Source organism: Crinia signifera, chromosome 19, assembly GCF_055691185.1.
Source record: "Crinia signifera chromosome 19, ASM5569118v1, whole genome shotgun sequence".
NCBI lineage: Eukaryota > Metazoa > Chordata > Amphibia > Anura > Myobatrachidae > Crinia > Crinia signifera.
The window spans coordinates 136,937,524-136,958,529 of NC_139226.1; the positions used below are offsets into that span (position 1 = coordinate 136,937,524).

The window sequence follows — 21,006 nt, forward strand, 5'->3', positions numbered from 1 at the left end:
ACAGTGCAAATTTGGAGTTAATAAAGAGATATACCTTATTCCAGAAGCGTCTTATTTGGGGTATTCCCAAAAGCAGTGGTAGAATTCAGCCCGGGATCTCCCGCACCTGAGTCAAGACGCGCCAATGGAGGGATTGAAATGTGAATGAGTACAAGTGGGCATATATGCCCTGTGTATGGTTCTAATATGAACTTCTTGCAGGTATGCAGAGCCTAAGGTTCTTAATGTGGAGTTACATTTGTGTAGGACCAGATCTGTGGATATAAGAGTCGGGATGTCTGCGGTCCATGATGGCGTGAGTTTAATGAGGTGCGGTTCTGAGGGAAGGTTCACTAGTAAGTCATAGATATGTTTCAGTTTGTGAAGGACCAGATCTGTGGATATAAGAGTTGGGATGTCTGGGGTCCATGATGGCGTGAGTTTAATGAGGTGCGGTTCTGAGGGAAGGTTCACTAGTAAGTCATAGATATGTTTCAGTTTGTGAAGGACCAGATCTGTGGATATAAGAGTTGGGATGTCTGCGGCCCATGATTATGGTGAGCTTGGTGAGGTGCGGTTCTGAGGGAAGGTTCACTAGTAAGTCATAGATATGTGTCAGTTTGTGTAGGACCAGATCTGTGGATATAAGAGTCGGGATGTCTGCGGTCCATGATGGCGTGAGCTTGGTGAGATGCGGTTCTGAGGGAAGGTTCACCAGTAAGTCATAGATATGTGTCAGTTTGTGAAGGGTCATATCTGTGGATATAAGACTTGGGATGTCTGGGGTCCATGATTGTGGTGAGCTTGGTGAGGTGCGGTTCTAAGGGAAGGTTTACTAGTAAGTCATAGATATGTGTCAGTTTGTGAAGGACCAGATCTGTGGATATAAGAGTCGGGATGTCTGCATTCCATGATGACGTGAGTTTGGTGAGATGCGATTCTGAGGGAGGGTTCACCAGTAAGTCATAGATATGTGTCAGTTTGTGTAGGACCAGATCTGTGGATATAAGAGTCAGGATGTCTGGGGTCCATGATGGCGTGAGTTTGGTGAGATGCGGTTCTGAGGGAAGGTTCACTAGTAAGTCATAGATATGTGTCAGTTTGTGAAGGACCAGATCTGTGGATATAAGAGTTGGGATGTCTGCATTCCATGATGACGTGAGTTTGGTGAGATGCGATTCTGAGGGAGGGTTCACCAGTAAGTCATAGATATGTGTCAGCTTGTGTAGGACCAGATCTGTGGATATAAGAGTTGGGATGTCTGGGGTCCATGATTGTGGTGAGCTTGGTGAGGTGCGGTTCTGAGGGAAGGGTCACTAGTAAGTCATAGATATGTTTCAGTTTGTGTAGGGTCATATCTATGGATATAAGAGTCGGGATGTCTGCGGTCCATGATGGCGTGAGTTTAGTGAGGTGCGATTCTGAGGGAAGGTTCAGTAGTAAGTCATAGATATGTGTCAGTTTGTGAAGGACCAGATCTGTGGATATAAGAGTTGGGATGTCTGCGGCCCATGATTGTGGTGAGCTTGGTGAGGTGCGGTTCTGAGGGAAGGTTCACTAGTAAGTCATAGATATGTGTCAGTTTGTGTAGGGTCATATCTATGGATATAAGAGTCGGGATGTCTGCGGCCCATGATTGTGGTGAGCTTGGTGAGGTGCGGTTCTGAGGGAAGGTTCACTAGTAAGTCATAGATATGTGTCAGTTTGTGTAGGACCAGATCTGTGGATAGGAGTAGGGATGTCTGGGGTCCATGATTGTGGGTTGAGCTTGGTGAGGTGCGGTTCTGAGGGAAGGTTCAGTAGTAAGTCATAGATATGTGTCAGCTTGTGTAGGACCAGATCTGTGGATATAAGAGTCGGGATGTCTGCGTTCCATGATCAGGGCTGAAACTAGGGTTTCCAGCGCCCGGGGCAAGGCAGTCATTTGGTCCCCCCAAATCCCCCCCTGACTTGGTGGGGGACCAAATGACTGCCTTGCCCCTGGCGCCGGAGGCTGAGTGAACCCTGCGCCCACAAAATTAACCCTAGAATGTCTGCGGAATATGTGTGCACTATATAAGAAACTGTTAATAAATAAATAATAAAGAAATCAAAGGCTTTTTCCGCATCTAGTGATAGAACCAAGTGAGTGATCTGATGAGAGAGCCGCAATGACTTTTTGGACGTTCACAGCAGAGTGTCCACCCGAAATAAAACCTGTTTGGTCATGGGGGATTATTGATGATGTCTCTCTCCAACCTCCGAAATGTTTCCCTCAGGTGTATTTTGGCTAGATGATAGTGTTGTTTAAGGGCTGCTGTGGGATTCTGCTTAATCGGCTGGTAGGACGGCGTCAGGGAGTTTGGAAGAGATAGATATTTACTAGTATAGTCTCTATTGGAGGCTGCAGTGAAAGAGATTATCGTCCCCTTTAGGATTGATTTCACAGACAACCAGAACAGGGATGGATTAGAGTGATGATGGTCACCATTTATGAGACAAAAGTCTTCCCAAGCTGCCTTCAAGAAGCCCTTAAATTTTGTGGATTTTGCAAAGTGTGATGGGAATGTATGTCCATGGAGGCCAGGGCATGGTCTGAGATGACTATGGGCACTATACAGGAGCTCGGGATTAATGGGGAGAGAGAATAGAAATCTATGTAAACGTGATGAGCCGGTCTCAGCATTTAGATGTATGTCCATGGAGGCCAGGGCATGGTATGAAATGACTATGGGCGCTATACAGGAGCTCGGGATTAATGGGAAGAGAGAATGGGAGACCAGCAGGAAATCTATTTGGAAAAGGTTCCATGTGCGGCAGACAGGCACGTGTGATCTTTTATCCAGACAGCCACCACACACAGTGACTTGATCAATACGGTAGGTTAGCCCAATTTTAGGGAGTGTTAGATCTGTCCAGTGTTTGAGAGGAGCCCATGTTGAAGTCACCACCTATGATGAGGCTGGACTCCATGTAGGGTGTAATGAGGGCTATAATGGTGCGATATAGGGTTTTGGAATATGGTGGTGGCGCATATATGTTAGCTAAAGTGTATTGTTTACCTAGACATTGAACCACAGCCACTGCATATCTGCCATCCACGTACGTCTCGGTATGCGTCACCTCCAGGGCGAGAGACCTCCGGGCTAAGATTACAACACTGCAAGCTCTGGAAGAACTGGTACTGACAGTAATATCATGTGTCATGCTGTAAACCTGTGGGAGAGATATGATTGCTTGGTTGTCATAAACCTGAACAATGCCTGGCTGCCTATCTCACATGGGGTCAGTGGAGCAAGGAGGGGAGCATCTTTTGAGGGAACAGGGAAAGACCAAGATGGGATGACAAATATGTCAGGGGTTATAGGGGGGAGGAGGGGGTAGAAATAGTACTAGCACTGTCCCGCAGGTACTTGTATCGGGGATGGACTCCTGGAGCATATATCATTCCTAATACACAGAAAGAAAAATGAAACCCGGCACAGTTAGGGCTCCGCCATAGTACCCTTAACCTGTAGTAATACATGGGACCCTCTCAGCCCTATTGGATGTTTTGCTGCAGATCCTTCAGGGATACATAGAAAAGGAAGTAGATGAAAGAGAGGGAGGAGCAGCAAAATGTGTGATTAGCCTGCATAGGAGATAGGGAGAAATGGGGAGATAAGCTGGTAAATGACAACATGCGTCTCGAAGATGGTACAAATCTATTAATGGAAGAAGGAAATTCACATAAACTAGAATATTTGCATAAAAAACTGTAAACATGAATCAAAAGTATCAAAATAGCGAGTCCAGGGGATGATACAACAGGATACCTTCCTAGAATGTATAGTGCTCCTCAGGCGAGGGCATCGGAGATGTTGTCAGAACCGGAGCGGAAGAGTTCTTTTAAATATGCAGAGGCGTCGGAGAAGTCTTTAAATGTGGACCCATCGTATATTCCCAGTTGGGCTGGATAGAGTAGGCCGGATTTTCGTCCGTCAGAGGCCAGCGCTGAGCAGATTGGAGAGAAGGCTTTCCTAGCCCTTGACAATTCTGCTGAAAGGTCCTGAAATGTGAAAAGCTTATGGCCTTCCCAGGTGAGCTTCTTACCTGTGCGTGAAGCTGACCATATCTCGGTGGTGGACTCACCCTGTGCGCCCTCTCTATAACCATGTCTTTACAAGGCTCCACTACACCTAATAGCTGTCTTCCATTAGCAGTGACTCTTTGTGTAAGTATCTGCAGTTGGGAGGTATCCTCTACAGCTTTGGAAAATAGAGGGGTCATTGTGGCAGTAATCTCCTCCACCACCACCTTATATGTGACAGGGGTGTCGACTCCAGGCCCCACGCTGTGTGTGTGTCCCCCCCCCCCCCCCCCCCCCGGAGACTTTCTTGTGTGCAGGGATAGTAGATCCTCCTGCGCCATCAGGCGCCATATTGTCAGCTCCCCATCTCTTGTCAGTGCACAGCTGCAGTGGCGTCTGTGGTTTTTGTGGTGCTAGATAGCGGTCCATTCAGAGGCTCCCGCGGTCGGCGGGTGTTTGAGCGGTGTGGCTGGAGGGTATTCGAGGCTCCAGGAGTCGTATAAAGGCGGCGGGAAAGGTAGCAGGAGCGGAGCTCAAAGTGGGAGCTCCGCCCTCATCAGACCGGAAGCGGAATACCTATTTATCTTAATTTATTTAGTCGCCTTCGGACTTCTTCTGTCAACCAACCATGTACTAACGAACAGTACATTAGCATTTCCATCTTTATGTACTATTCCTACGATTTGTTCCTCTATAGTAAATACTGAAGATAATAAAGTGTTTAATACCCCTCAGCTTCTTCCTTAACACTAATACATCCACCTGTCTCATTGCTTACAAAGGGTTAATGCAGCACTCCATAATGGAGCAGTAAATGGGATTTGCATCCTATCTGGGAGCAGTGATGCAGAGATCTCAGTAAAGGTGTCCGTTTTGTGCTTAAATAGCATGCATCGCATTGCATGCCTTGTGCATTCGTTGTGCAAGCAATGCGATGTGATGCGATGAAAAGCAAGTACAAAAAGTATGTGCAGCACATACTTTTTGTACTGTACGATGAGGTGCCGCGGGAACGCGTATTTCAAAGTACAAAACGGACCCGCCGCATCGGAGCGTGTATGGGCACCATTACCTCTATTTGTAGAGATCTGGCAAAGCCCAGAGACACAGCGATGTCTTCTGCTAGAATATAGGATGAACATCTCATTTACTGGTCCATATAGAGTGCTGGGGGAACCAGACCTAGATTATTATTTCTGGATGAGTGCTGCTTTAACCAGGGCCGGTGCCCCAGGCGAGTCGGGGTGGGGGCGCCCCGGTGCCGGGGGGGGGGGGGGGCTGTGGTGGTGGTACCTGTGTAAAAAACTTGCGGCGCCGGCTTCCCTGCAGTGCTGGAGCAGGCCGGGGTGTCCGTGCCGCGGGGGTACCTGCGGCGCTGTCATTGTGTATAAAGCTGGCGGCGGCCGGCGGGGTCCCTGGAGTGAATAGAAAATAACTAGCGCTATGCGCGCGGCGGCGCGGGAAGCGCTAGTTATTTTCTATTCACTGCAGGGACCCCGCTGGCTGCCGCCAGCTTTATACACAATGACAGCGCCGCAGGTTCCCCCACGGCACGGACACCCCTTCCCGCTCCAGCACTGCAGGGAAGCCGGCGCCGCAAGTTTTTTACACAGTTCGCTAACCCTCCATGCTGGGGGTGAGGGGCGAACTGCCACCCTCCAGGTGCCGGCGCCCTAGGCAAATGCCTAGAGCTGCCTAGTAGTGGCGCCGGCCCTGGCTTTAACCCTTTGCTATTTAATATATACTACCGGTCATCGTTTTACTGGCCGGGTACTTGTGTATTTTGGCGGCGCCCCCGATGTCCGTCGTACGACGAACAGATCGCATCGCATGCCATGCACCCGTTGGCATACGATGCGATGCGACACGATTTTGACCCCCTATATGACCAAAAATCGTATAAGCACCCTAAAGGGTGCTTTTGAGCACCCAAATGGGTGCTTACAATGTTAAATGCACCCCCACGCCAACCCCCCACTATAAACGTGAACCCGAAGCGTGGCGAGCGCAGCGAGCCCACGAGGGGCGGCGGTACGCGTCCTACGACCTTTTCATACCCCCACTATCCACGTCGGCGTGGAGTTGAGAATAGAATAGTGTGGCGAGCGCAGCGAGCCACCGAGCCCGAAGCGTGGCGAGCGCAGCGAGCCCCGCGAGGGGACGTGGATACCTTCACAGGTAAACGCGTCCCTTCGCGGGCTTCACAGGTATCCGCTGCGCTCGCCACGCTTCGGGCACGGTGGCTCGCTGCGCTCGCCACACTATTCTATTCTCAACTCCACGCCGACGTGGATAGTGGGGGTATGAAAAGGTCGTAGGACGCGTACCGCCGACCCTCGCGGGCTCGCTGCGCTCGCCACGCTTCGGGTTCACGTTTATAGTGGGGGGGTGGCGTGGGGGTGCATTTAACATTGTAAGCACCCATTTGGGTGCTTAACATTGTATAAGCACCCATCAGGGTGCTTATACAATGTTCAATCGCATCGCATCGTATGGCATTGTATGCCATGTACAATGGCATACAATTTCAAAATTGTATGCCATCGTGCACTATCGTACGATATCGCGTCGCATTGCATACCATCGTATGCGTTATGGTATGCGATGCGATGGGAGCCGCCAAAATACACAAGTACCACTGGCCGGAACATTTTCCCCCTTTTCACCCCTTATGAATCAGATTTGAAACAAATTCCTGCTTACTGAGTGGCTGGAAATCAGTTTCCAGACCACCCATTAGGTCTCATGTTTCAGGTCACCAACTGCCACATTTTCCAGAGCACAATGGTGATGCATTGTAAATGGTAGGCAGACGTTTAGCTACATAACTCCAAAGCAAAGCAACCAATCGCAGAGCCAATATTGTTCTGACCTTTAATGCAGTATATGATGCCTTGCTCATGTCACTCATAAAGGTCGTCTTAGCTATTAATATATACAGGTAGATGAACAGATCGGCTTTACCTTCGCCACAGCCATTTTTGATGAGATTTCTCGCCATCTTGTTCTAGGTAGCTAGCGACGTTTCCAGATTCTTGTGCCGTTCCTCGGTCTGTTCTGCTGATCCACCGATGGTCTGACAAATGCACCAGCCGCTGATACGCCCTTAGATGGAGCAATCTGGAAGGGAAAGTGTTAATAACTTAAGGAGATACATTAGAATAACTGCATTTCTAGTCTGCCGTACAGTGCAACCCAGCACAAGAGATTACTTCTGTTACATGATCCATGTGATGATGTGTGACACTATGATTTCCAGATGCCTCAGCTGGGGGGGGGGGGGGAGTGCAGGACAGCGGCCAGTGCCCGGTGCATGAGAATAACCGGTAATATACCACGTCACACGTGCAGGACAGCGGCCAGTCCCCGGGGCATGAGAATAACTGGTAATATACCACGTCACACGTGCAGGACAGCGGCCAGTCCCCCGGGGCATGAGAATAACCGGTAATATATCATGTCACATGTGCAGGACAGCGGCCAGTCCCCCGGGGCATGAGAATAACCGGTAATATACCACGTTACACGTGCAGGACAGCGGCCAGTGCCCGAGGCATGAGAATAACCGGTATTATACCACGTCACACGTGCAGGACAGCGGCCAGTCCCCCGGGGCATGAGAATAACCGGTAATATACCACGTCACATGTGCAGGACAGCGGCCAGTCCCCCGGGGCATGAGAATAACCGGTAATATGTCACGTCACATGTGCAGGACAGCGGCCAGTCCCCCGGGCCATGAGAATAACCGGTTATATATCACATCACATGTGCAGGACAGCGGCCAGTCCCCCGGGGCATGAGAATAACCGGTAATATATCATGTCACATGTGCAGGACAGCGGCCAGTCCCCCGGGGCATGAGAATAACCGGTAATATATCACGTCACATGTGCAGGACAGCGGCCAGTCCCCCGGGGCATGAGAATAACCGGTAATATATCACGTCACATGTGCAGGACGGCGGCCAGTCCCCTGGGGCATGAGAATAACCGGTAATATATCATGTCACATGTGCATGACAGCTCTAATCATACAACACGCTACATACATGCTACTTACCTTATACTGCACATATCAATGAGGCTTGTCACTAATCATACAACACGCTACATACAGGCTACTTCCCTTATACTGCACATATCAATGAGGCTTGTCACTAATCATACAACACGCTACATACAGGCTACTTCCCTTATACTGCACATATCAATGAGGCTTGTCACTAATCATATAACACTCTACATACATGCTACTTACCTTATACTGCACATATAAGTGAGGATTGTCACTAATCATACAACATGCTACATACAGGCTACTTACCTTATACTGCACACAACAATTAGGCTTATCTATAATCATATAACACGCTACTGTACATACGGGCTACTTACCTTACACTGCACACAGCAATGAGGCTTATCTATAATCATATAACACGCTACATACAGGCTACTTACCTTATACTGCACACAGCAATGAGGCTTGTCTCTAATCATATAACACGCTACATACAGGCTACTTACCTTACACTGCACATAGCAATGAGGCTTGTCTCTAATCATATAACATGCTACATACATGCTACTTACCTTATACTGCACACAGCAATGAGGCTTGTCACTAATCATATAACACGCTACATACAGGCTACTTACCTTATACTGCACACTGCAATGAGGCTTGTCTCTAATCATATAACACGCTACATACAGGCTACTTACCTTATACTGCACACTCCAATGAGGCTTCTCTCTAATCATATAACATGCTACATACAGGCTACTTACCTTATACTGCACACAGCAATGAGGCTTGTCACTAATCATATAACACGCTACTTACAGGCTACTTACCTCATACTGCACATTGCAATAAGGCTTGTCTCTAATCATATAACACGCTACATACAGGCTACTTACCTTACACTGCACACAGCAATAAGGCTTGTTTCTAATCATATAACACGCTACATACAGGCTACTTACCTTATACTGCACACAGCAATAAGGCTTGTTTCTAATCATATAACACGCTACATACATGCTACTTACCTTACACTGCACATAGCAATGAGGCTTGTCTCTAATCATATAACACGCTACATACAGGCTACTTACCTTATACTGCATACAGCAATGAGGCTTGTCTCTAATCATATAACACGCTACATACATGCTACTTACCTTACACTGCACACAGCAATGAGGCTTGTCTCTAATCATATAACATGCTACATACAGGCTACTTACCTTGCACTGCATACAGCAATGAGGCTTGTCTCTAATCATATAACACCCTACATACAGGCTACTTACCTTGCACTGCATACAGCAATGGGGCTTGTCTCTAATCATATAACAAGCTACATACAGGCTACTTACCTTATACTGCATACAGCAATGAGGCTTGTCTCTAATCATATAACACACTACATACAGGCTACTTACCTTATACTGCACACTGCAATGAGGCTTGTCACTAATCATATAACAGGCTACATAAAGGCTACTTACCTTATTCTGCACACAGCAATGAGGCTTGTCACTAATCATATAACACGCTACATACAGGCTACTTACCTTGCACTGCATACAGCAATGAGGCTTGTCACTAATCATATAACACGCTACATACAGGCTACTTACCTTATACTGCACACAGCAATGAGGCTTATCTATAATCATATAACACGCTACATACAGGCTACTTACCTTGCACTGCATACAGCAATGAGGCTTGTCTCTAATCATATAACACGCTACATACAGGCTACTTACCTTGCACTGCATACAGCAATGAGGCTTGTCTCTAATCATATAACACCCTACATACAGGCTACTTACCTTGCACTGCATACAGCAATGAGGCTTGTCTCTAATCATATAACAAGCTACATACAGGCTACTTACCTTATACTGCATACAGCAATGAGGCTTGTCTCTAATCATATAACAGGCTACATAAAGGCTACTTACCTTATTCTGCACACAGCAATGAGGCTTGTCTCTAATCATATAACACCCTACATACAGGCTACTTACCTTATACTGCACACTGCAATGAGGCTTGTCACTAATCATATAACAGGCTACATAAAGGCTACTTACCGTATTCTGCACACAGCAATGAGGCTTGTCTCTAATCATATAACACCCTACATACAGGCTACTTACCTTGCACTGCATACAGCAATGAGGCTTGTCTATAAGCATATAACACACTACGTATATGCTACTTACCTTATACTGCATATAGCTATAGTGCTATATTCTCTGCGCGGTGGGAGTGGTTATGTAAATCAGTTGATATTTTGCAGAAAAGCTGCCAGTGAGAGGTGAAATAAGACCAGGACAGGCCCCCAAACCCTAAACATCTGTATCATGCACTGCTGCCGCCCACCTACCGGCTGTATCCTCGTACACAGAGATCAGCAGCTGGGACCATCCCAGGACACTTATTCTCCTCCTACAAGGTGAGGTCCTGGCAGCTGCATCAGCCCAGGCAACACCCATCTGCTCCTTACATCATCCTGCAGCAATGCAGCTGCACTCAACCCTCCATGCATTCACCCTCTGCTGGAGCTGGGAGACCACGCTGCCGGGGGTGGGGGGGGGCATCCAGGGACAATCGTAACCTAAGACGGCAGAGTAACTGATCAAAGTGGGGAAACCTCAACTGCAAAAGTAATGAGCTTCTGTAACCATTACACTACAGGTGATCTATATACCGCTGCCTGGCTAACACCCTGCACATTGCTCTCAGTCCTTGGCTTGGGATTGGTGGTGGGATTGGTGGTGCCGGAGCGATAATGTGCAGGAGAGGTTCCCATACAGCCCCCTAACACCCTGCACATTGCTCTCAGTCCGTGGTTTGGGATTAGTGGTGGGATTGGTGATACCGGAGCGATTATGTGCAGGAGGCTCCCATACAGCCCCCTTACACCCTGCACATTGCTCTCAGTCCGTGGCTTGGGATTGGTGCTGGGATTGGTGGTACCGGAGCGGCTATGTGCAGGACTCAGGAGGCTCCCATACAGCCCCCTAACACCCTGCACATTGCTCTCAGTCCGTGGCTTGGGATTGGTGGTACTGGAGTGATTATGTGCAGGAGGCTCCCATACAGCCCCCTAACACCCTGCACATTGCTCTCAGTCCGTGGCTTGGGATTGGTGGTGGGATTGGTGGTACCAGAGCGGCTATGTGCACCCTGCACATTGCTCTCAGTCCGTGGTTTGGGATTGGTGGTGGGATTGGTGGTACCGGAGTGATTATGTGCAGGAGAGGTTCCCATACAGCCCCCTAACACCCTGCACATTGCTTTCAGTCCGTGGTTTAGGATTGGTGGTGGTATTGGTGATACCGGAGCGGCTATGTGCAGGAGGCTCCCATACAGCCCCCTAACACCCTGCACATTGCTCTCAGTCCGTGGCTTGGGATTGGTGGTGGGATTGGTGGTACCGGAGTGATTATGTGCAGGAGGCTCCCATACAGCCCCCTAACACCCTGCACATTGCTCTCAGTCCATGGCTTGGGATCGGTGGTCATATTTGTGGTACCGGAGCGATTATGTGCAGGAGAGTGTGTCTAAAGATGCCCATACACTAGTGCGATTTACATGCGATTTCAGTAATAAATCGCATGTACAGTGCCCAGATTGCATGTCCATGACAGGAGGTGCGATGCGTTCCCATGCGCATTGCATTACCTGCCGCCTGAGAAATCCATCATCAGGAGGAGCGCACGCTGCTGCGGCCTCCTCTCCATTTTCCCATCCAGCGGCAGCAGTAGCAGCTCCTCTCCTTACCCCCTGCTCCGTCCTACCCAGCAGCACCAGCCTCGGACAGGAGAAAATCCGAGACTGCTGCTTCCACTGTCAACCAATTATTATAATAACATCAGCCCACCTCCCACAGCCCAGGGGTGGCGGGGACAGCCCCGGGCTTCAGCATGACACTGCTGGCTGTTTGAGGCCAGTGCTGGTTTCTGAAATAAGGGCAGGGGTGCAAGAATGGTGGTACGGCGTACCGGTAAAACATATTGTGCCGGTACCCCGTACCTCCATGACAAATACCCTCTAATTGTTTACTGCGCATGTGCACATATGTAAGTGGTCGGGGGTGTGGCCCCTCCCTGTGTCACTGTGACTGGGCTCCCTGTCAGCCAATCAGAGCTCACAGCCCGGCAGCCAATCAGGAGCTAGATATGATTGGCTGACGGACAGCCACAGCCAGGGAAGCAGTGAAGCCGGGGAAGGATAGACACGTGATGCGCTCCCCTCCCCGCCAAATGAAGCACAGAAACAAGCGGCGGCAGCGGGGGACTGGAGCGGGAGAGGACACATGGACACCCGAAGACAGTCAGCACTGCAGACAGGTAGGTTGAGTTGTGCTGCTGCTGCTGCTGGCTTATTCTTCTGGCACTGTGGGGGCATTCATGTGCGGCACTGTGGGGGCACTGTGGGCATACCTAGCACTGTGGGGGCATATGTGTGGCACTGTGGGGGCATATATGTGTGGCACTGTGGGGGCATATATGTGTGGCACTGTGGGGGCATATATGTGTGGCACTGTGGGGACATACTTAGCACTGTGGAGGCATATATGTGTGGCACTGTGGGGACATACTTAGCACTGTGGAGGCATATATGTGTGGCACTGTAGGGGCATATCTGGCACTGGGGGCATACTTAGCACTGTGGGGGCAGTGGCGAACACAGGGAGTTTCTGAGTACCTAGAAACCCCCTCAGGAGTCTAAGGCTCCTAGCCTGAAAGCTGAGGGTCCCCTCTTTCCATGGGTACAAGAATTTTAAAATTCGGCCCTTGGGAACCTGAGATATCTGACTTCAAAGCAGTGGTCCCCATCCAAGCCTGTTAATTGCTATTCCCAGTCAGATATTTCAGGTTCTGTCTGACAGAGTTTTTCTGAGGGTATATTCCAAAATCTGTGACTCTCCCCCTTTGAAGGATACTAGAAGCTTGTCTCTACTGTTCCCAGAACCAGAAATATCAGCCTTCCAGCAGCTAGTTACTGCTCCAGCTCCACACACCTGGTATGTAGTTTTATATACTCATTGGCAGATTGCTCTGCCTCCTGAACAGTATAACTGCTCTGACCGATCTGACTGATATAACTGCTCTGACCGATATGACTGATATAACTGATCTGACCAATCTGACTGATATAACTGATATGACTGATATAACTGATCTGACCAATCTGACTGATATAACTGACAGGGCCGGCGCCACCACTAGGCAGCTCTAGGCATTTGCCTAGGGCGCCGGCACCTGGAGGGCGGCAGTTCGCCCCTCACCCCCAGCGAACTGTGTAAAAAAATTGCTGCCCCGGCGTCCCTGCAGTGCTGGGGCGGTCAGGGGTGTCCGTGCTGTAGGGGTACCTGCGGCGCCGTCATGTGTATAAAGCTGGCTGCGGCCGGCGGCGTCCCTGTAGTGAATAGAAAATAACTAGCGCTATGCGCGCGGCGGCGCGGGAAGCGCTAGTTATTTTCTATTCACTGCAGGGACCCCGCCGGCCGCAGCCAGCTTTGTACACATGACGGCGCCTCAGGTACCCCTACAGCACGGACACCCCTGACCGCCCCAGCACTGCAGGGACGCCGGGGCAGCAATTGTTTTTACACAAGTACCACCCCCCCCTCCCTTCCCCCGGCACCCCCATCCCGACTCGCCTGGGGCGCTCCGGTGCCTTGCACCGGCCCTGATAACTGATATAACTGATATGACTGATATAACTGATCTGACCAATCTGACTGATATAACTGATATGACTGATATGACTGATATGACCGATCTGACTGATATGACTGATATGACTGATATGACTGATCTGACTGATATAACTGATCTGACTGATATAACTGATCTGACTGATCTGACTGTTCTGAACGATCGGACCAATATGACTGATCTGACCGATATAACTAATATTACTGAACTGACCGATATAACTAATATGACTGATCTGACCGATATAACTAATATGACTGAACTGACGGATATAACTGATATAACTGATCTGAGTGATATGACCGATCTGACTGATATGACCAATTGGACCGATATGACTGATCTGACTGATATAATTGATCTGACTGATATGACTTATATAAGTCAGATAGGTCAGAGCAGTTATATAACTGCTCTGACTGATATAACTGATCTGACTGATATAACTGATCTGACCGATATAACTGATGTCACTGATATGACCGATCTGACTGATATGACCGATCTGACTGATATGACCAATTGGACCGAAATGACTGATCTAACTGATATAACTGATATGACCAATATAACTGATCTGACTGATCTGACTGATCTAACTGATCTCACTGATCTAACTGATCTGGCTGATCTAACTGATCTGACCGATATAACTGATATGACTGATATGACTGTTCTGACTGATCGGACCGATATGACTGATCTGACGATATGACTAATATGACTGAACTGACTGATATAACTGATCTGACTGATATGATTGATCTACAATGGAGAAAAAAGAGATGGGGTGGAGAATTAAAAACCCTACCCCTCGATGATATGACCGATCTGACTGATATGACCAATTGGACCGATATGACTGATATAACTGCTTTGACTGATATAACTGCTCTGACCGATCTGACTGATATAACTGATCTGACTGATATGACCGATCTGACTGATATAACTGATCTGACTGATATGACCAATCTGATTGATCTGACTGGTATGACTGATATGACCGATCTGACTGATATAACTAATCTGACTGATATGACCAATCTGATTGATCTGACTGGTATGACTGATATGACTGATCTGACTGATATAACTGATCTGACTGATATGACCAATCTGATTGATCTGACTGGTATGACTGATATGACCGATCTGACTGATATAACTGATCTGATTGATCTGACTGGTATGACTGATATGACTGATCTGACTGATCAGCGCAGGCTTCAGTCAAATACGCCTGGAATATGAGGAGTATTATCTGCTGAATTACCCACCAAATTCAGGAGTACGGCGGAGATTTATTAAAAAAGGACGATTACAGCTGGTCCCATGTGTGAACGGGTATGACCAGGATCAGACTAAAATACAAATGGAGAATACAGCACATTTACTAAGCTGCCGTATTCTCCAGGTTCATAGAAACATAGAAACATAGAATTTGACAGCAGATAAGAACCACTTGGCCCATCTAGTCTGCCCCTTTTTTAAACATGTTACCTCAAACCATATTTGACCCTTATTTTTTTTGTAAGGATATCAATATGCCTATCCCAAGCATGTTTACATTGTACTACTGTATCTGCCTCTACCACCTCTGATGGGAGGCTATTCCACTTATCTACTACTCTTTCTGTGAAAAATTCTTCCTCACATTTCCCCTGAATCTTCCTCCCTCTAGTTAGTGCATGTCCTCGTGTTCTGCTGCTCCTCTTCCTGTGAAGAATGTCTCCCACCTGTACCTTCCTCCCCCTAGTGTCAGTGCATGTCCTCGTGTTCTGCTGCTCCTCTTCCTGTGAAGAATGTCTCCCACCTGTACCTTCCTCCCTCTAGTGTCAGTGCATGTCCTCATGTTCTGCTGCTCCGCTTCCTGTGACTAATGTCTCCCACCTGTACCTTCCTCCCTCTAGTGTCAGTGCATGTCCTCGTGTTCTGCTGCTCCTCTTCCTGTGAAGAATGTCTCCCACCTGTACCTTCCTCCCCCCAGTGTCAGTGCATGTCCTCGTGTTCTGTTGCTCCTCTTCCTGTGACTAATGTCTCCCACCTGTACCTTCCTCCCCCCTAGTGTCAGTGCATGTCCTCGTGTTCTGCTGCTCCTCTTCCTGTGACTAATGTCTCCCACCTGTACCTTCCTCCCCCCTAGTGTCAGTGCATGTCCTCGTGTTCTGCTGCTCCTCTTCCTGTGAAGAATGTCTCCCACCTGTACCTTCCTCCCTCTAGTGTCAGTGCATGTCCTCGTGTTCTGCTGCTCCTCTTCCTGTGAAGAATGTCTCCCACCTGTACCTTGTTATAACCCCTGATATATGTGAAAGTTTCTATCATGTCCCCCCTTTCCCTTCTCTGCTCTAAACTATATGTAGGCACCGGGATGAGTACCTCGGTACTTGGCACTCCTGCAGCCAGTCCCACTCGTCTTCCCTTGTTCACGGTCGGGAGTCTTCTCTTATTATAGGATGGCTGCACAAACCAGAGGACACACTTTCTCTATCGATACTTTATTCTAGGCCAGCAACGAGGGATGCCAGCTTTTGCTTTTGCACCTTGAACGGGATAAGCACCGTATAGCAGGATATAACAATGTCAAAATACGGACAATATATGCACTACAAACAAGACATTCACTCTATGACAGTAATAGTAATTATTCAATATTATCACCAACACAAAGTAGTTAAGCTTCTCAAACTCTACTTATCACAACATACATATCAAGAGATATTAGTCCCGCACCACCTATACCTATGTACCCGGGTACTATCGTCAACTAAGACCGGTCAGTCCTCAATGAGAGCCTATGCATAGGATTTAATTATGTCTATGGGGCTCTGTACTTTCCTCATTTGGCCACCGGGTGGCAATGTTGCTCCAGCAACCTGTTTCTCTGATTCAGAAGGTAAAGTGGTAAAGTACCTGTGGCACGGTGCCAGCTCCGGCTGGGCGTGGGTAGATCTTCACCGGTCGCAGTGTACCCCGACGGGATTGCTAGTGTGGGCGCCAAGCGTTGCCACACTCCGCTACACTGCGCCCCGGCTGCTGGTGGACCCTCTGTCTGGGCTGCAATTATCGCTGGGCCGTGCAATTCTCCCTGCTGCACTCCTTTCTCCCTCTAATACGGCATGGGCACCCAGTGGGGGTTCACTGGTGGTCTGGTGCGGCTCTCAAGGGCCTCTGCTGATGGCCTGGGCTGTTTGTGGCTTGGCCTACTGACAGCCTGGGCACTCACGGGGCCTCTGCTGGTCAGGCCTGGTTTGTGGGTGAGGGGCTTGGCCCACCGGTGGCCTGTGATGCTTGAGGGGACTTGGTGCTGGTGGGACCTGGGGCGGCTGGTGACCTCACTCACTCTCTTACCCGCTCCCCGGTCGTCCAGCAGTCAGTGGGGCTCAGCGTCACTCTCCTTCCTCTTCTTGGGCGGTGACGTCGCTCCTGTCTGCGGTCCTTGGCTCCCGGCGTCTCTGTCTCGCCCCGTTTCTCCGGATCGGTGACGTCACACCTGCGCCGCGTCCTCCGCTCCTGGCTTCTCCGCTCAGCAGGGAGTCCCGCCTGGCGACTTCTCTCCGTGTGGGGCCTCGCTATTCGCCCCACCACCCGCTGCGTCGCCTCTTCACTCCTCTCACACGCCGGGACTCACGTGAGAGCTGCCTCCTGGCACTTCCTCTCTACAGCCAGAGCCTCCTCTTCCTCCACCCCTCCAATCAGGGGTCCCCCTGGCTTGTCAGTCACCGGCTGCTGGCCAGCCGGGTTAACCCCCTATCTCCTGGGGCTTACATATACATATTACTATCTTTTAGTCTTTCCTTACGTTTTGTGATGTAGGCCATGTTCGTATTTATCACTCTGTGTTGGCCCTGAACCTGCACGGGTGATCCCAAAATCACTATGCACAACTATGGCACTTGCACTGCGCACTCTCCCTTTAGGTTAGCGCTTCACGCCCTTACCCTGGGCCCTCGAGGGTCTCTCTAAGCTTCGGCAAAGAGGACCCACCGATCCCTTTTTTTCCCCCTCTTTGGTCTTATGGCTGAGAGGGGTTAGGGGAGTAATGGGCCCTTCTCCTTTGGGAGAGGGTCCATAAGTACATACAGGCCCCCTATGCACGATTTAGGTTACTGCATTGAGTGTTGGGGAGCATGACCCATTCCATTAGGTACAAAATGCTCTGCTTCTGGACTTCTTCCTTAATTTAGTACTGCCTTCACCTTTGCTGAAACACCATTATTATCACTGAACTAGTTCAACACAGGTGACTGCAATTATCAATTAAGAAAGAAGTCCAGAAACAGTGTATTTTGTACCTATGGAATGGGTCATGTTGGAGGGTATGCACACACACAAACATAATTCCACATCTGCTGCCTCAGAAGCACGCCGACACTATAAGCCTGCTATACCGCCATGCAGCCAGTAGGGGGAGCGGACGCTATGAGCCTACTATACCACCATGCAGCCACTAGGGGGAGCGGACGCTATGATAATGCTATACCTCCATGCAGCCAGTAGGGGGAGAGGACGCTATGAGCCTGCTATACCGCCATCCAGACACTAGAGGGAGAGGACGCAATTAGTCTGCTATACCGCCATCCAGACACTAGAGGGAGAGGACGCTATGAGACTGCTATACCACCATGCAGCCACTAGGGGGAGCGGACGCTATGATAATGCTATACCTCCATGCAGCCAGTAGGGGGAGAGGACGCTATGAGCCTGCTATACCGCCATCCAGACACTAGAGGGAGAGGACGCAATTAGTCTGCTATACCGCCATCCAGACACTAGAGGGAGAGGACGCTATGAGACTGCTATACTGCCATCCAGACACTAGAGGGAGAGGATGCTATGAGACTGCTATACTGCCATCCAGACACTAGAGGGAGAGGACGCTATGAGCCTGCTATACCGCCATCCAGACACTAGAGGGAGAGGACGCTATGAGCCTGCTATACCGCCTTCCAGACACTAGAGGGAGAGGACGCTATGAGGCTGCTATACCGCCATCCAGACACTAGGGGGAGAGGACGCTATGAGCCTGCTATACCGCCATCCAGACACTAGGGGGAGAGGACGCTATGAGCCTGCTATACCGCCTTCCAGACACTAGAGGGAGAGGACGCTATGAGGCTGCTATACCGCCATCCAGACACTAGGGGGAGAGGACGCTATGAGGCTGCTATACCGCCATCCAGACACTAGAGGGAGAGGACGCTATGAGGCTGCTATACCGCCATCCAGACACTAGAGGGAGAGGACGCTATGAGGCTGCTATACCGCCATCCAGACACTAGAGGGAGAGGACGCTATGAGGCTGCTAAACCGCGATCCAGTCACTAGGGGGAGCAGATGCTGTGAGCCTGCTATACCGCCATCCAGACACTAGAGGGAGAGGACGCTATGAGCCTGCTATACCGCCATCCAGACACTAGAGGGAGAGAACGCTATGAGCCTGCTATACCGCCATCCAGACACTAGAGGGAGAGGACGCTATGAGCCTGCTATACCGCCATCCAGACACTAGAGGGAGAGGACGCTATGAGGCTGCTAAACCGCGATCCAGTCACTAGGGGGAGCAGATGCTGTGAGCCTGCTATACCGCCATCCAGACACTAGAGGGAGAGGACGCTATGAGCCTGCTATACCGCTATCCAGACACTAGAGGGATAGGACGCTATGAGGCTGCTATACCGCCATCCAGACACTAGAGGGAGAGGATGCTATGAGCCTGCTATACCACCATCCAGACACTAGAGGGAGAGTACGCTATGAGCCTGCTATACCGCCATCCAGACACTAGGGGGAGAGGACGCTATGAGGCTGCTATACCGCCATCCAGACACTAGAGGGAGAGAACGCTATGAGCCTGCTATACTGCCATCCAGACACTAGAGGGAGAGGACGCTATGAGCCTGCTATACCGCCATCCAGACACTAGAGGGAGAGGACGCTATGAGGCTGCTAAACCGCGATCCAGTCACTAGGGGGAGCAGATGCTGTGAGCCTGCTATACCGCCATCCAGACACTAGAGGGAGAGGACGCTATGAGCCTGCTATACCGCTATCCAGACACTAGAGGGAGAGGACGCTATGAGCCTGCTATACCGCCATCCAGACACTAGAGGGAGAGGACGCTATAAGGCTGCTATACCGCCATCCAGACACTAGAGGGAGAGTACGCTATGAGCCTGCTATACCGCCATCCAGACACTAGAGGGAGAGGACGCTATGAGCCTGCTATACCGCCATCCAGACACTAGAGGGAGAGGACGCTATGAGGCTGCTAAACCGCGATCCAGTCACTAGGGGGAGCAGATGCTGTGAGCCTGCTATACCGCCATCCAGACACTAGAGGGAGAGGACGCTATGAGGCTGCTATACCGCCATCCAGCCACTAGGGGGAGAGGACGCTATGAGGCTGCTATACCGCCATCCAGCCACTAGGGGGAGAGGACGCTATGAGCCTGCTATACCGCCATCCAGACACTAGAGGGAGAGGACGCTATGAGGCTGCTATACCGCCATCCAGACACTAGAGGGAGAGGACGCTATGAGCCTGCTATACCGCCATCCAGACACTAGAGGGAGAGGACGCTATGAGGCTGCTATACCGCCATCCAGTCACTAGGGGGAGCAGATGCTGTGAGCCTGCTATACCGCCATCCAGACACTAGGGGGAGAGGACGCTATGAGCCTGCTATACCGCCATCCAGACACTAGAGGGAGAGGACGATATGAGGCTGCTATACCTCCATCCAGCCACTAGGGGGAGAGGACGCTATGAGCCTGCTATACCGCCATCCAAACACTAGAGGGAGAGGACGCTATGAGCCTGCTATACCGCCTTCCAGACACTAGAGGGAGAGGACGCTATGAGGCTGCTAAACTGCGATCCAGTCACTAGGGGGAGCAGATGCTGTGAGCCTGCTATACCGCCATCCAGCCAGTAGGGGGAGAGGACGCTATGAGCCTGCTATACCGCCATCCAGACACTAGAGGGAGAGGACGCAATTAGTCTGCTATACCGCCATCCAGACACTAGAGGGAGAGGACGCTATGAGCCTGCTATACCGCCATCCAGACACTAGAGGGAGAGGACGCTATGAGCCTGCTATACCGCCTTCCAGACACTAGAGGGAGAGGACGCTATGAGGCTGCTATACCGCCATCCAGACACTAGGGGGAGAGGACGCTATGAGCCTGCTATACCGCCATCCAGACACTAGAGGGAGAGGACGC

General features: G+C 50.0%; 1 protein-coding gene across 2 annotated transcripts in view; it reads right to left on the minus strand.

Moving 5' to 3' along the window:
• Positions 1 to 10,587, minus strand: part of LOC146043057 (F-box only protein 2-like) — a 30,653-nt gene extending 20,066 nt beyond the window's left edge. The window contains exons 1-2 of one of the 2 annotated variants that reach the window (XM_083163445.1): positions 10,437 to 10,587; positions 6,992 to 7,147 (exon numbers count right to left, since the gene is read on the minus strand). In XM_083163445.1, the coding sequence (XP_083019571.1) occupies positions 6,992 to 7,028 (37 nt within the window). In that variant the 5' untranslated portion in view covers positions 7,029 to 7,147; positions 10,437 to 10,587. The other variant, XM_083163446.1, reaches the window with a different exon arrangement.
• Between the last annotated feature and the right edge of the window lie 10,419 nt (positions 10,588 to 21,006).